Raw genomic sequence first — 16,840 nt, forward strand, 5'->3', positions numbered from 1 at the left:
TACTGGATCTGCCATGCATTTGCCCACTCACTCAGCTTGTCCAAATCACACTGGACTGATTCCTGTAAAAACTACAATTCTGTGGATAGCAGGCAGTGAAATATAACCGTGGCATGGGGATTTTATTGTGTTTAAAAATTTAAAGGGGGGGATTTTTTCTATAGCTTAGAGCATTGGTTTCCCACTAAATAATGATTTGTCAATGTTACTTTTAGTTTGTTTGTTACAGTAAAAGTCTTAAAACTTGAATTCTTGTCATGTGATCCTTTCAGCTGCTCACTAGGTATTCAAATCTATTGTTTAAAGTTATCAGTCTCAACAGGGTTGTAACATTGATTTAGCTCATTGCCTGTACCAAATGGGCTTGAACTCCAGACCTCCAAAATAGACTTAATTCTAAGTTGTGAAAGCAAACCCATAGGGCAGAATTTTACGGCCCTGTTTCAGCGGGGACGGGGCCGTAAAATGCAGCGAGACATTCTAAACCTCATTGGTTTCGGCAGAAATGTAAAATCCCACTGCCGTAAAATTTCGCCCATTGATATGAAACTGCTTTTATTCAAAAAAAACATAGAGAGGGCCTCACCTGGATCTCCAGAATGTTGGGAGGCAAAAATAGCTGACTTAAGCAGATTGCTTAACTTGGTTTGTGATCTCAGGATTTGAGAATCCCTCACTCTCAACATCCTGGGGTTACCATTTAACCAGAAACTGCACTGGACCAGCCACATAAATACTGTGCCTAAAAAAGCAGGCCAGAGGCTGGGAATCCTGTGGTGTGTAACTCGCTCCCTGGCTCCACAAAGCCTGTCCAGTATCAACAAGGCTCAAGTCAGGATTGTGATGGAATCCTTTGCCTGGTTGAGTACAGCGCCAACAACACTTAAGAAGTTCAACACCATCCAGGACAAAGCAGATCACTTGTATTGGCACCCCACCCACCACCTTCAACATCCACTCCCTCCACCATTGATGCAGAGTGGCAGCAGTGTGCATCATCTACAAGATGCACTGCAGCAAGTCACCTTCGACAGCACCTCCCAAACCCGCGGCCTATATCTGCTGCAGATGCATGTGAACACCACCACCCGCAAGTTCTCCAAGCCACTTAACATCCTGACTTGGAACTATAATACTGTTCCTTCACCGTCACTTGGACAAAACCCTGGAACGCCCTCCCTAACAGCACTGTGGGTGTACATACACCACATGGACTGCAGTGGTTCAAGAAGGTAGATCACCGTCACCTTCTCAACGGTAATTAAGGATGGGCAATAAATGTTGGCCAAGTCAGCAACGCTCACATCCCAGGAATCAATAAAATTTTTTTAAAATTACAGAAGTTAACAAATCTCAAGACCGGGAATTAGGAAATTAAAGATCTGTCTCAGTGAAATAGACAGAACAACCATTGGATGGTGAAGTTGGCCTGAGGGGCTAAACAGTTGAACTCCTGTTTCTAAGTTCTTGCATGTTGATTCGATTTTTTTTTTAAGAACTGAGTAAGCATTAGATTATGAATGAGATTGAAGATTATAATTGTGAATAGGCATGATTCGTAATGGAAAGGAGGGGATATGGAACTTGTCAGGTTACAGGATGGAAATGGTGAATGGTGTAGGTTTTAAAAATTGAGATTCTGAATTTTTGCTTGATTAGCTGTGAAGGGAGAGTTAGATTGTATTTGGAATACAGTATTCAGTGGAGGGCAGATGGCAAAGTGCAGTTGAGGCCACACCAGATCTTATTGAATGGCAAAGCAAGCCTGAAGGACTGAATGGCCTACTCCTGCTGGTAAGTCCTATGTTCCTATGTTCTAGTTCTGGGGAAAACACCCACGAATGAATATATTTGCCTTGGGGGGAAGTACAGTGTGTATTCAGCAGAATGATACTGGGGATAAAAGGATTAAATCATGAGGAAAGATTGCATAAACTGGGTTTTTATTTCCCCTGAGTACTGAAGATTAACAGCTGATCTCATTGAGGTGTTTTAAGATGATTAAAGGATTTGATAGAGCAAATGGAGAGAAACTATTTCCTCTGGTGGGGGAGTCCAGACCAAGGGGGAACAAATTAGAACTAAGCTGTGTCAGGGAGCATTTCTTCGCACAAAGGGGTGTGGAAATCTGGAACATTCTTCCCCCCAAAAAAGCCGTCGAGGCTGAGGAGTCTATTGAAAATTTCAAAACTTAGATTGATGGATTTTTGTTAGAGTAGGGCATTAAGGATGATGGAAACAAAACAAAAAAAAAGTTTGAGTTTAAGACACAGCACAGCTGATCTAACTGAATGGTTGAACAGGCTCCAGGGGTTAAATGGCTTACTGCAGCTCTTATGCTTCTGGGGCACTGATATCCTGCTACATCAGTGCCTTCAACCTCCAGCCAGCAAATTCCTGCTCCTGAAGTTGCTATGCCTGTGTTGTTAGTTCCCCCTACTACAGACGTGAATACTGGGAGGCAATAGAGCTGAGTCCACATTGCTCCTGAGATTTCTCTGTCAGGGGAACCCATGGAATCAGAAGATGTATGTTACAGTACCACCAGTAAAACACCACTTCAATAAGCTTACATGTTTGTTTGAATGTTGCCGTGGGCAACCTTATTTATGCCCGTTGTTATGATCCGGTTAGGGACCACTAACATTTTTGTTTAAGGTAGACAAAGTTTGAAATCTCAGTTCCCACTGAGAGAATAAAAGCGCAAGATTCCACAGGGGGTGTTTGACCACAGTTTTCCTGTTCATGTTGTTGTGAACGATGTATAATTTTATATATAGACTTGTGACTAAAAGGTCAGGTCTTTGGAGTTTGTGTATATAACATTTTTAATCAGGTGTTACAACCCTTGAAGTAAAAAGATTGGTTAAAAGGGTTGAAAGTTCAGAGTAGAAGAGTTTTACTGTTTCCTAGTCACAGTGATCCAGGGACACAGACACAGAAAAGACAGGAGTTGAGAGAGGGGAGTTCATAGTGTGTGGGTCAGAAAGAGAAGACAGGGATTTGCAGCTCCCTCTGAATAAAAACTGCAAGGCCAGTGGGACAGTGGTTAATTGGATATTCAGTTATGGGACTCAGTAAAGTGATCGGTTTAGCAGAGGTGCGACTGGAAGACTGAATTTAGGGAACTCATTTGTTTGCTCTACATTTGAAGAGACAGTGGGCAGAATTTTGCCGTCGGTGAGCAGAAAGCGGGGCCCACTCGCTGACACGTAAAATGATGCAGGATGACGTCTGGCGGAACTCCCAAGGTCATCCCGCCCCATTAAAATTTTCAGGAAGGCGGGGGCACAACAAAATCAGCTGTGCGCCCGCCAACCTGTAAATGGCCAATTGAGGCCATTGACAGGATCAATTATACAATTAAAGGACCTTAAGGTTGGTGGGCAGGCCAGGAGCCCCGGCGGGGAATAGAAAAAACATGAAACCTCATCCACCAGCGGGATGAGGTTTCATGTAGGGTTTTAAAGAGTTTAATAAAGTTATTATGTAAATTATGAACATGACCCATCTCATGTGACATATGAGGGGGACATGTTAGGGAATTTTTTTTTCTATTTTTCATATTTTTCAAAGTGTAAGCGATCTCCCTGAGGCAGCACTTAGCCTCAGGGAGATGTGCGCTCTATCGTGCGCATGCGTGAAAGAGCGCACTCTCGCTTTTGCGGAATATCCCCCGCCCACACAGGGAGCACATAGCGCTTCCCGCCAGACGTCACGCTGGGTGGGCCTTAATTGGCCCGCCTGCGTAAAATGGCGGTGAGGCCCGATTCTCCGGCGCGGATCAGCTCCCCACCCGCCGGAGATTGGGTTGGGCCCGCCCGCCCGACAGGCAGAAAATTCTGCCAGTGAGTTTAGAGTGTGGTTTATGGGGCGTCTCAAGGAGAGATACAAGTTGGGTGAGAAGCATCAAGTGAGTGGTCAGGAATTCACCAGAAGAAAACTGTTTGCATCTGTACTAGACCTAACCGAGAAGCTTTTGTGTCAAGCTAGTGGAAACACTTCACTGGTTTGTGTGTCTGTAAAGATGCTGCTGGGGCAAAGGAATCGTGTGAATTTGAATTGTCGTCTTGTGTTTGTATTGAGATCTTTCCAACCTTTTTGTCTGGTGTAATATAGTTCACGTTTCTTGTTGTAATAAATATTTTATTCTTTGTATTAAATGTTCATCAGCAGACTCCTGTGAATTTGTTCAGTAACTTTCTTCCACTGTTTCTAAAAGCCCCATTTTGTTACGATACCACCTCCTGTTAATGCTGGACAAGTGAAGCCTGGCTTGGCATATCCTAACTTTTTTGAAACCGCAGAGGAAAGGTCTCAATATAAACACAAAAAGACAACTCAAATCCCCACTATTCCTTTACCCCAGCAGTACCTTTACAGACACAAGCCAGTGCAGAGTTACCACTAGCTTGACACACAGGCTTCTTGCTTGGGATTGGTGCAGTTGCAAACAGTTTTCTTCTGGTGGATTCCTAAAAAAAATCACTTGATGCTTCTCCCCCAACTCGTATCTCTTCCTGAGACACCCAAAAGCCACACTCTAAACTCACTGGGCAGAATTTTCTGCCTGGCGGGCGGGCCTGACCCAATCTCCGGTGGGCGGGGAGCCAATCCCCGCCGGAGAAGCGGTCCCCACCGCCATTTTACATGGGCGGGCCAATTAAGGCCCGCCCAGCGTGATGTCCGGCAGGAAGCACTATGCACTTCCTGTGCGGGCGAGGGGGATTCCCCAAAAGCGAGAGTGCGCTCTTTCGTGCATGTGCATGAAACAGTGCACATCTCCCTGAGGCTAAGTGCTGCCTCAGGGAGATTGCTTACACTTTTAAAAATATTTAAAATAGAAAAAAAAATCCCTAACATGTCCCCCTCATGTGACAATGTCACATGAGATGGGACATGTTCATAATTTACATAATAACTTTATTACATTTTTTAAACCCTGCATGAAACCTCATCCCGCCACTGGATGAGGTTTCATATTTTATCTATTTGCCGCCGGGGCTCCTGGCCTGCCCGCCAACCTTAAGGTTGGATGGGCAGCTCCTTTAATTGTACAATTGATCCTGTCAATGGCCTCAATTGGCCATTGACAGGTCAGCGGGCCTGCAGCTAATTTTGCTGTGACCCATCTTCCTGAAAATTTAAATGGGCTGGGATGATGTCGGGAATTCTCCCCAACGTTATCCTGCATCATTTTACACGTCGGCGAGTGGGCCCCACCCCCTGCTCGCCGACGGCAAAATTCTGCCCACTGTCTCTTCAACTGCAGAGCAAACACATGAGTTCCCTAAACTCAGTTTTCCAGTAGCACCTTTGTTAAACTGATCACTTTACTGAGTCCCATAACTGACTATTTAGTTAACCACTGTCCCACTGGCCTTGCAGTATTTCTTCTGAAAGAGCTTCAAATCCCTGTCTTCTCTTTCTGATACACACACTCTGAACTCCCCTCTCTCAACCCCTGTCTTTTCTGTGTCTGTGTCCCTGGATCACTGTCACTAGGAAACAGTAAAGCTCTTCTACTTGGTACTTTTTTTTTACAGAATTACTGAAGTTTCAACCCCTTTTTACCAATCTCTTTCACTTCAGGGATTGTAACACCTGATTAAAAATGTGTATATATACAAACTCCAAAGACCTGACCTTTTAGTCACAAGTCTATCCAGTTATATATATATATATAAAATTATACATCGTTCACAACAACATGAACAGGAAAACTGTGGTCAAACACCCCCACTGCGCATTAAATGGCAAGTGTGACCAAGACAGATCCCATGGATTTCCTGACAATCCACCCAGACGTCAGTGACCACTGTGAGTCACAAAATCTTGTTAAAATTCTGCCTCCAGCATAAGGGGATTTCAACTCTTTACTTTCGAAGATCTAGCCTCTAAATTCCCTCAAAAGCCACTCCAACTCTGACTTCCTCAATGTCCACTCACTTCCCCGATGCTTCAATCTCCTCTCCTGAGACTCCGTTCCATGGGATTCATAAAGCTGCATTCCCTCCCCTAATCAGTGGCACAATTCCAGCTCTTTTGCAGAATACTACCTTCACTAAGCTGGCAGTGCTCCTTGGTTTTTCCGAACTCTTGTCCCCTAGCTGCACCGAGCTATAAATGGCTATCAGGGCTTCTCTGAGCTCTAACTTACTGCAGCACGGAACCAGTGACTTTCTGCCACCTTCCCAGCTCCCCAGGACTTCTTTTGAGCCATAACTGCACCACACAGCTCCCAGGGATTCTCCGTGAGCTGCAAGCCACACAAGGTCCAAAATGCAACTCTCAGCTGCACCAAATGGCTTCCAGGGCTTCTTGGAGGCCCGACTGCTTGTAGCCTGCTAACAGCAGCATCATTTCGGTATGGAGCCTCTTCCCCTGCTGCAGAAAACACAGATAAATTGAAACCAGAGAACCTTCTTGAGCTCCACCCATTTCCATGATGACCTAGCATGCTCTGGTCTATCCTCAAATTGACCTCCAAGCCTAATACCCCTCCTTTACAATTTCTCCATCTAAGAAACCTGCTTGCTGTTTTATGGTTCCATCTCTTCTACTCTGACACTATTAAACAAACACGGGTAACCTTCACACTGACATTCTTTTTTAGGTGCCCTGGCAATCTCTAAAGCCCAGCATTTTAGTTACCTTACCTTCACAACAACAATCTCCCCAGAACTAAACATTGCCTCTAAAATATTAACATGGATCATGAACTAGATATTTACACCTGTGTTCAAATGAAGAAGTGAGTGGGTGGGTAGAGGGAGAAAGAATAAAACACAGAACTACATTACCTAGTGCTAGTGTGATGGAAACACATGTCATATTCTCCTTCCTCACTTCTCCTGATGATCTCCAGGAACTTGTCTGCAAGGCAGTTTCTCAGGGTTCCTCCTGGCTTACAGGGAAACCTTTAAACATTTTCATTTACTTGGGTCACTTCTGACTTTTAACACATCACCCTCCCGAGGTCCAGCCCAGCACTGTGTGATCGTTGCACAGTCCAGAATTAAAATAACATCAAGGGATCTGATTGAGATCATTCAGAGTCCGATGTTTGAATCTCAGCGAGGGTCTCTGCTGCCCTAGGTGTGCTGTTTTAATTCATTTACGAGATGTGGGCTTCGCTGGCTGGGCCAGCATTTATTACCCATCCCTAGTTGCCCTTGAGCAGGTGGTGATGAGCTGCCTTCTTTAACCGCTGCAGTCCATGTGTAGGTACACCCGCAGTGCTGTTAGGAAGGGAGTTCCAGGATTTTGACCCAGTGACAGTGAAGGAGCAACAATATATTTCCAAGTCAGGATGGTGATTGACTTGGAGGGGAACTTCCAGGTGCTGGTGTTCCCATCTGTCTGCTGCCCTTGTCCTTCTAGATGGTAGCAGTTGTGGGTTGGAAGGTGCTGTCTAAGGAGCCTTGGTACGTTCCTGCAGTGCGTCTTGTAGATGGTACACACTGCTGCTACTGTGCGTTGGCAGTGGAGGGAGTGAATGTTTGTGGATCTGTTAAAAAGCGTAGGACACCAGTGCTGTGTGGGCAAGTTGAAGTACCGCATTGCTGTTATTTTAATTACCCATGCACATTGCTCTCTTTGTGCACAGGCACAAACATGGGCTTTTAGTGTTGAAGCTCAAAGAGAAAGATAAAAAATTAGGCAGATATGAATAAGAGGACAATACAAGTGAGGTAAATGTAGCCCAGTGAAATATTATTTGGATGGTTCGAAAGGAATGTGGGGTTTGAAAATATGTCCAGTTGTGAAGAGGAGTCTCCACCTGAAGGATTAACTTGTCTCAATTTTTAAAAAGAATTCTCCATGGATGAGCCCCTCTCTATCGCTGTAACCTCTTCCAATCATACAACTCTGATATCTGTCTCGGTGTTCCTCTAATTCTGGTCTCTTGCACATCCCCCAGTCTCGATCACCCTGTCATGGTGGCCGTGGTTTCAGCTGTTTGGGTCTAAGCTGGAATTCTCTCTCTAAACCTCTTGCCTGCCTTCCTCTCCCTCTCCTCCTTTAAGATACTCCTGACAACCTACTTTTTCCACCTCTTATGATATCTCATTTATGGGGCTCGGAGGCAAATTTCCCTTTGTAATGCCCTTGCGAAATGCCTTTGAACGTTTCACAATGTTAACAGCAATAGATCACCAAGTTATTGTACGGCCTGTGGAATCTTATGTTTCCGATTTCTAATATCTGCAGCAGGGTACCTCTGAACTTGAGAAAAGTCCACTCCTTCAGCACAGAACTGCAGGATGGGAGCCTTGCAGGTTTTAAAATGTGTGGGGATTAAAGTCTTCATCTGGAATTAATTGTGTATAGGTACGGTGCTGTGCCATCTCACTGATTTTTAACATATTGTCTCTTTCATCCTGCAGATAATTGCGACAATCACCTTGTGTCTGGCTTGCCTCAGTCAGCGTTCCGTTCCTCTTCTGCACTATCTAGCAGTCACAGCCCTGGTTTTGCAAAGCTGAACAGAAGGGATGGTAAGATCCAAGCTTTCTGTTAATGATGGAGCAAATTATTCATTCTCAGCACGTATACGCATCACAAATGCAAATAAAAGTGCACAAGTAGATTTTATTTTCACTGGTGAAGAAATATCTGTCCGAGAAATGGATGGACTGGCATACATCATGTTGCAGAATGCCCATGTGCTGATATTTACAGTTGTCATGCTGTGCTTGTCAAATGCTATGGTAATGGTTTGTTCCCCAGGGTACAATAGACCCTAGATTAACCATGATGTATAACTGGTTAAAGCTTCCTCAAACTGATGGCAGAGGTGCAGTTCATCAAAAAGGTATTATACTGAAACCTTATTGGTTATTGCAAGTGCCAAGCTTGTGAACTGACTTGAAGTGTTTCTCCGATGTTGTGCCTGATTAATGTATCTTATTGGCAGAGTTCTCATGGCATTGCTCATATCGGCCCAAGGGGAAGGGGGCTAAAGTGGGGTGGGGCTGGCTGCAGAATTACCATTGAAAAATGTTGGAGAGGTGTGTACAGCTACAGTGTAGCAAGTGTCTTTTGACTGGTTTGTGGAAAACATATAATGTTTAACAAAATCACTCAGTGCAGGTAGACAATAAATAAATGGATCGCTTTGTATAAATAAACCCCACTTTTATACGTGTTGTTGCTTATAATCAAGTAAGAAACGTCTTTTTTAAAGCTTTGGTTATAGTTTCCTTACTTTGTGCTGCCGATCTTTTGCTCTTACTGGACAGGGCAGACAAGATTCAACTCCGGGCATGCTTTGTGAAGGCCCAGTCTTGTACTCCATTAAAATGAATCCTGGCAGCAGTGTACTGAACAATAACAACTTATATCGTACCTTAAACTTAAAAAAAGTAAGCCCCAAGGCACTTCACAGGGGCATTATAAAACAAAATATGACCCCAAGCTACATAAGTAGATGTTAGGTCAGATGACCAGAAGCTTGGTCAAATCGATAGGTTTTAAAGAGTTTCTTAAAACGGGAAATTGAGGTGGAAAGGTAGAGACATTTGGGAGGGAGTTCCAAAGTTTAGGGCCTCTGCAATTCAAGGTGTGGCCACTAATGATGATCACACATGCATTAACATCAGGAATGCTTAAGAAGCCAAAATTAGATGAGCACAGATACTTCGGAGGGTAATGTTTGGACTCAGTATGTTGAACCTCTGCTGCTGACAGAAATAGCTGACAGTGACAGGGGTATGGTAGCAGAGTGGTTATATTACTGACCAAGTAATCCAGAAAGGGGATCTACCATCCTTACCCGGCCTGACTGTTGTATGCCTCCCACCCCACAGTAATGTGGTTGACTCTTGACTGCCCTCTGAAATGGCCAAGCTAGTCACTGAGTTGTGTCAAATTGCTACAAGAAACAATAGAATAAGACTGGACAGACCCCCAACATTGACGTAGACATTGGAAAGAAAAGCAGCGTACCCTGCCCAGTTAACACTGCAAAGTCCCCCTCCCTTAACATCTGGGGGCTTGTACAAAAACTGGAAGAGCTGTCTCAAAAACTAGTCAAGCATTCTGACATAGTCTTACTCAAAGAACTATAACTTTCAGCAAATGTCTGAGATTTCCTCATCGCCATTCCTGGATATGCTTTGTTCCATCAGCAGGACACACACATCAGAGATCGTCGATGGTGCTATCAAGTGGTACTTGCTCAGCAAAAACCTGCTTACTGCGCTCAGTTTGGGTTCCACAAGAACCATCTGGCTCCAGATTTCATTACAGCCTTGGTCCAAATATGGATAAAAGAGCTGAATTCCAGAGGTATTTGACCAATTTGACCAATTATGGCATCAAGGAGCCCTTGCAAAACTGAAATCAGTGAGAATCAAGAGGAAAATTTTCCACTGTCTGGAGTCATACTTAGCATAAAGGAAGATGGTTGCGGTTGTCAGAAGCCAATCATCTCAGCTCCAGGACATCGCTGCAGTAATTCCTCAGGGTAGTGTCAGGCTCAACCATCTTCAGCTGCTTCATCAATGACCTTCCTTCCATGATGAGGTCAGAAATGGGAATGTCTGTTGATGATTGCACAATGTTCAGTTCCATTAGCTCTAAGGATTTTCCATACTCTGTCCAGGCAACTGAAGTGTTCGTTCCTGGTACTATTCTCTTAAATCTCTGCACCATCTCCAAGGTCTTGAAATCCTTCCTAAAGCGTTGCGCTCAAAATTGACCTCAGTGCTCCAGCTGCGACCTACCAGTGTCTTTAAAATTAAGGTTTAGTATAAATTCTTGCTTTTCTACTCTATTTTTATACTCTATTTTTAAAGCTGAGTCCCTTATGCCTTTTTAACAGCCTCCTCAACTTGTCTAGTCACTTATGTGTATCCACAAATCACTCTGTTCCTGTACCTATTTTAAAATTGTACCATTTAGTTTATATTGCCTCTCATTGTTCCTTAAAAAATGAATCACTTCACAATTCTCTGCATTAAATTCCTTCTGCCCTGTGTCTGCCCATTTCACCAATCTGTCTACTTCCTCCTGAGGACGGTTACGAACCTCCTACATTTGTGTTTTGTGTCATCTGCAAACTTTGAAACTATGTACTGTGTTGCCAAGTCCAGGTCATTAAGCTGTATCCAAAAGAGCAGCGGCCTCAATACTGACCCCTGGGGAAGGCTCCTGTATACCTTCCTCCATTCTGAAAAACAACCGTTCACAGCTCTGCTTTGTCCCCCTTAGCCAACGTCTTATCCAGGCAGCCATTGCCCCTTTAATCCCATGAGTTTCAATTTTGCCAATAAATGTATCATGTGGTACATACCAATAAAGGTGACCATGAAACTATCAGATAATCATAAAAGCCCAGCTGACTTACTTAAAGGAAACCGACAGCCTGGCCTCTATGTGACTGACAGCCACGCAAATGATTCTCTTGAATATTCCTACCTAACAACATTTAAAGACCACTGCTGCTCAAAAAGGTCTGCCACCAATTCACAGCACAGTTACGGATTATCAATAAATAATTGCTAAGTCTGCAAATGCCCAAATACCAAGAATGAATATTTTTAAAAAGGTGATCAGAATAGGAATTTTTCTTTTTTGAAATGTTCCCCTTAACAATCAGCATCTGACAATTAGGTAACAGGTTTGATCCAGACTGAAGGTGCAGCAGAGGCAGAGCCTGATATTTTTCTTTCAATTTTGATTTATGATGCATTATTCAAAGCATTCAAATGAGAATTTTGCAAAAGAAATCATCAATTATTTGTATATAACCCAAGCCCTGGCCTTCCTTCGTTCTAATTTGTCTGCAGATAACATGTGTGTTTATTAAACATAACCTTCCCCAGTGGGCTGTGTGCATGCTTCACAGTGTTTGTATCTCAGTTTCAATTTCCTCATTGTTGGCACGATCCATTGTGTTCATTATTTGGTTACCCCTGAGTTTTATTCCCTCTCCATCTGCTCACTCAGGCTGAACCCAGTGGTGTACAAGCTGAATGTTCCGAGCTTCAAAACCTACATTCTACTTGTCAGCAAAACAGCATGGGCTAGAGTTTCCACGAGGTTGTGTTGAGATTGTTTTTCTTACAGTGCAAGTTGGCCTGAATCGGTCACACTGATGCAAAAGGTTGAGGAATTTCGAGTGCAAATTTCACCCAATGCAAATTGCGCTTCCGTGTTCTTTCACAACTGTTTAAAAAACATCATGTGGGGAAAAAAAAACATCATGCGCCTGTTTAAAAAACATCATGTGGGAAGCTGACCCTGCCCAAAAAAATTGAATTACTCATCGGGGCGAGTTGCTGCTAATTGCAGCCGTTTGTGGGCCTTCAAAGTGACTTTTAAAATTAAGCTAGTTTCTTTTAGGCGTAAGGACACAAGTAGGCACATTTGAAAAGCTTTCAAATGTATATTTAAATTTCTAAGAAACTGACCTCTGTACATTAATGGAGCTATAAGTGGTTATTTTTAAAGATCATTGTCAATTATTTGAAATTGGTTCACTCACAGCTAGTAACACAAGACATTCTCATTAAAAATGTTTCTTTGTGATAAACGAACGTTCAGCTGTATTAATACAACCGCGCCAGGTTGTCACTCTTAAATATATGAAGGATTTTTTTTAATGCAATAAACATTGATGTTCAAAAATGCTACTTTGGCTCATGGAAGGAGTTATGTTTGTGATTATGTAATGGAGTTTGAGTGTAAACCTAAAATATAAAAGCCATTTGGAGAACTGGCGTGGTCATGATTGCTGATTGCGCCCATTGGTGAAACTCTATACCACCTCTGCAAAAGTACTTCACCCCATCTTCCTCCCTCCAAATCCTCACTGAAACCCTTATCCACACCTCATGGCTCGACTTCTTAATTGACATCCCCGCACGCGCCACTCCTCCCCCCACCTTACCCCACCCCACTCAAGCTTCCACCTATACAAATGCAACTGGCCCAAAACTCCACCGCTCTGGTTTTGTGGCTTGCTTTCCCATTGCCTCTTGCACTACACTGCCTATCATAAATATCTGCCAAAGCACCTAATTGCAAATTCTTGTCCTGTTTACAAATCCCATCCTAGATGTGGAGCCTCCCACAACTCACATTCTTTTGGTCCTCTGTTGCTGGATGCCCCTTGGCATTTCTCACTTAAGCACACAGCTTTCATACCACAGCAGCCGTGGTAACACTGCGCCGATGAAGATTATGATTTTCCAACTTTTATCCCCACTTCTCATTATTCCGGAATCCCTTCTTTGGAAATAACCCAAATTCACCTCTTCCATTGGCTTGGAGTATGGGTCATCTCATGTCCCCCCACCCCTGTAATTAGAGTCATGTAGACTGAAGACAAATGTCCATCCCTTGTTTTCTGGGTCCTCAGAGTTTATATTCTATTGTGAACAAATTATTTCCTTTAAATACAGAGCAGTTTGTTATGGCACAGCCGATGGTAAATGCTGAGCTGCTCAAATCCCAAAAGGAAACTTGAAACAACTGTATTGCAATTTGTATAAATTTTGAGATGCATGCCTTGAATTCAGCAGAAATAAGGTCACTGAGTCTTATAGGTTTCTTACAAAACTAAATTAAACCTTTATTAATAGAAGAAATGATTTTAAGTACATACATAGATCTATCAATTATTGCTATGAAAACTTCTTAATCCCCTAGTTAATCTTAATCTAACTCCCAGTTACACTTTTGTTAAGGCAACAGTAAGGCACATAGATTTTAAGAGACCCCAGGCAAAGAAACACGATACCCTGAACAACCCAATTCAAAGTGAGTTTTCTTAGCTTCAGTTCTTTATAGAGAGCAGCTTGGGGCTTAGATACTGGAGGCTTTTCATACTTGTTAGATCTTAGAGTGCATACCTTTACACACAGCCTTCGCTCCTTTATACATATTTTCCCCTTTGAATGCAAATTCCCATTGTTTCCCCATGTCTTAGGACTTTACCTCTCTGATAGTAAAAATCTCTCATAGTATATCAATTTTACCAATAATCTTTGGGAAAAATAAACACACTGTTTCTTAACTTCTCCTGGCTAGGTGTAACATTTCACACCCTCTTTTGAATTCAAGCTAGTCTGGTTTAACTGAAAATGCAAATGTTCCCTTTACACCTATGTCTACCTACTTAGCATTGCAAATAGGGAGGTGGTGCATAGTGGTATTGTCATTGGACTAGTATTCCAGAGACCCAGGGTAATGCTCTGGGCACCCGGGTTCCAATCTCACCAAACAACAGTTGCCATCCTGTAAAGTACCCCAATTGCCTTGACTGCCCATTATCTCACTAACAGAAATTCAAACTGAAACTATTGAAAACGTGGTTAAAATAAAAGCCATAGATGTTACTGCAGACCAAGAACGAACCCTAAAAATTAGTAGTATTGTCAAAATCTTACATGTGACATTGGGTCTGGAGCCCAACATGACTCTGCCCATTTCTGGGGGTGAACTCCCCTGCCCCCTCTCCCCATCCACCTCCGACCTTGGATCTGCTGGGTAACTAATTAAAGCATTCAAATAAGCAATTACTTTTGACCCAGAGGTCTGGCTTTAAGAACCAGAGCGCAGGCTTATTGAGCTGCATGGCCGTCAGGATCAACCAGGTGAGAGCATAGTGGGGAGTGCTTATTCAGTGAAACTGATGGTCTAGAAGAGTGAAACTGAATAGCTGCCCCCCTGCCCACCTGAGAGACTGCTGCTCTCAGCACTTGTTCAGAGAATGTGTTTTCACTGCTGGACAGGTGATTTCCTAATTCTTGGAGGTCAGTTCACCTGTATTGGACTTCACAGACCTTGATCTGCACTTCCCTGCTGTCAGCCTTCATTGTGGCATTGAGCAGCTTATGGAGTTCTACCTTACACCATGGATGAGGACCAAGAAGAGCAGCACCAGAAGCAGCAGCGGACTTCTCCTGAGCTACATTTCCCTCAACAGGGCAGAGGGCATGGATAAAGATCCAATTTGAGGAGATGAGATCCACCAACACCAGATCTACGGGCAGAGGATCAGCTCGTTCACTGTGCAAGAGCACTAATGCCTCAAGGAGGCTCAAGGCTTTCACTCCAGATCATAGGTGATATCTGCAGCCTCTGGATCAAGACTTCTGTCCCAGTGGACCAGGTGGCCATGCATTGCCAGTGGCAGTCAAGGTGGATAACACTGGAAGACCACCTTTGTTCTCTGCCCCTCCCTGTAGTTGTGCTTTCTCTTCTCCTGCAGAGAGAAGAATTAGAGAGTTGAGTGTGAGAAATAGATTAAATGGGGAGGAGGGAAGGAGGGTGTGGAGGGTGACTGTGAGGCATGTTTGTGAGATGGCACGAAGATGAATATGGGTGTGAGTGTTGGGTGTTCAGATGGGGATGTGAGGAGGCGCCTGGAGAGAGAGAAATGCACGGAGCTGCAAGGTGTGTTGGTCGGAGGAGTGTTGTGCAGGAGGATGTTGGGACTTGACATGGGGCTTGACATCCGCAAGTGTTTTGCCATGCTTTCCTGGCCTCCCGAGGTTTTGAACCTCTTGTAGCACTGATTCCAGGTTTTAAGAGACCACACTCCAGCTGCTCAATTCCTTTGTCATTTCTACCCATGCCTGTTTGGTTTGAGAGGCTGGCCTCTCCCTCTGGCCCTTGGGGAAATATTGGCCAGGATTTTACTGATCTGCCGGGTGTTGGGATAGGAGTTGGGGGCAGGTAAAATGCTGGGGAGCCGCATTGGGAGGATTCCCTGATGCACTCCTGTTACTGGGCCATTTTCCCAACAAGGTAACGATGGCATCTCGGTTGCCCTCTCTGATCAGCAGACGGTCAATTGATGGTCACTTTTCCTAGCTGCCAGCGAAAGAGGGCCCGCCTGATGGGCAGGCCACCAGCTACATGGCGGTAGCTTTCCTTCATTTCTGGAGGCCTTGTGGCCTAAGGCAGAAATGGTCCCCCCAATTGCTCCAACATCACCACTGGAGGGGTTACTTCTTTGATTGCTGAGGCCTGCAATGCCTGGCCCCCCCCAGCAGAAAAGTCACTCATCTTCCTCCCCTTCAAGGGCGCCTCAAAGTGGAAGCTACCTCTCTGCAGTGTCGCTGCTGAAGTTGCAGAGGTCTCAGCCCTCAGAGTGGGCTGGCAGTGCGGAGAGGCAGCCCGTCAGCCTTAATTAGACAGTGGGCCCAGCAACAGCCAAGTAAGAGATCTGCGCATGGTCTGAACTTCAGGACTCGACCTGTGCTGGGAAAGTCCCGTCCGTCCATCACCTCACTTCACCCCCACAGATCTTGCAGTAGGACCTCCAGCTATGAGTCTAAGCCCCCATGGTGGTCATCCCAGGTCTCCTTTCCATTCATGAGGAAGCAAAATGCGGTTCATCCACTGTGACCCCTGCCAAAGTCCCTTTTTAACTAGAAATCCTTTCATTGACAGATATGACTCATCATTCCCACCCCCCAACCCCTCACCTCCTCTTGCTGAGAAGGGATGTCAATGCTGTGGAGCGAGAAACAGAGTTAACGTTTCGAGTCCAATATACCTTCTTTGGAACTTCGGGAAGCGTTAACTCTGTTTCTCTCTCCACAGATGCTGCCAGACCTGCTGAGTTTTTCTAGCATTTTCTGTTTTTATTTCGGATTTGCAGCGTCTGCAGTGCTGTGCTTTTATTGATGTTAATACTGTGGCTGAGTTAAAAAGCCACGGCAAGGATCACTTCGATGACTCGCTAGCGGCCTCCTTGCTCCGAGTGTGCTCCTTGTGTTCAAATCACACCATGGTCATTTGGGGATTTGAATTCAGTTCAAATAAAATGCTGGTGCCAGTAAATGTATTGAATAATCATAAAAGCTCATCTAATGTCCTC

General features: G+C 44.2%; 1 protein-coding gene across 1 annotated transcript in view; it reads left to right on the forward strand.

Annotated features, from left to right (window-relative positions):
- Positions 1-16,840, forward strand: part of LOC144686837 (contactin-associated protein-like 5) — a 1,126,003-nt gene that overhangs the window by 102,493 nt on the left and 1,006,670 nt on the right. Inside the window, exon 2 of the mRNA XM_078552607.1 lies at positions 8,391-8,501. Within this exon, the coding sequence (XP_078408733.1) occupies positions 8,391-8,501 (111 nt within the window). The remainder of the gene's footprint in view (positions 1-8,390; positions 8,502-16,840) is intronic.

Source organism: Cetorhinus maximus, chromosome 11, assembly GCF_964194155.1.
Source record: "Cetorhinus maximus chromosome 11, sCetMax3.hap1.1, whole genome shotgun sequence".
NCBI classification, from domain to species: domain Eukaryota; kingdom Metazoa; phylum Chordata; class Chondrichthyes; order Lamniformes; family Cetorhinidae; genus Cetorhinus; species Cetorhinus maximus.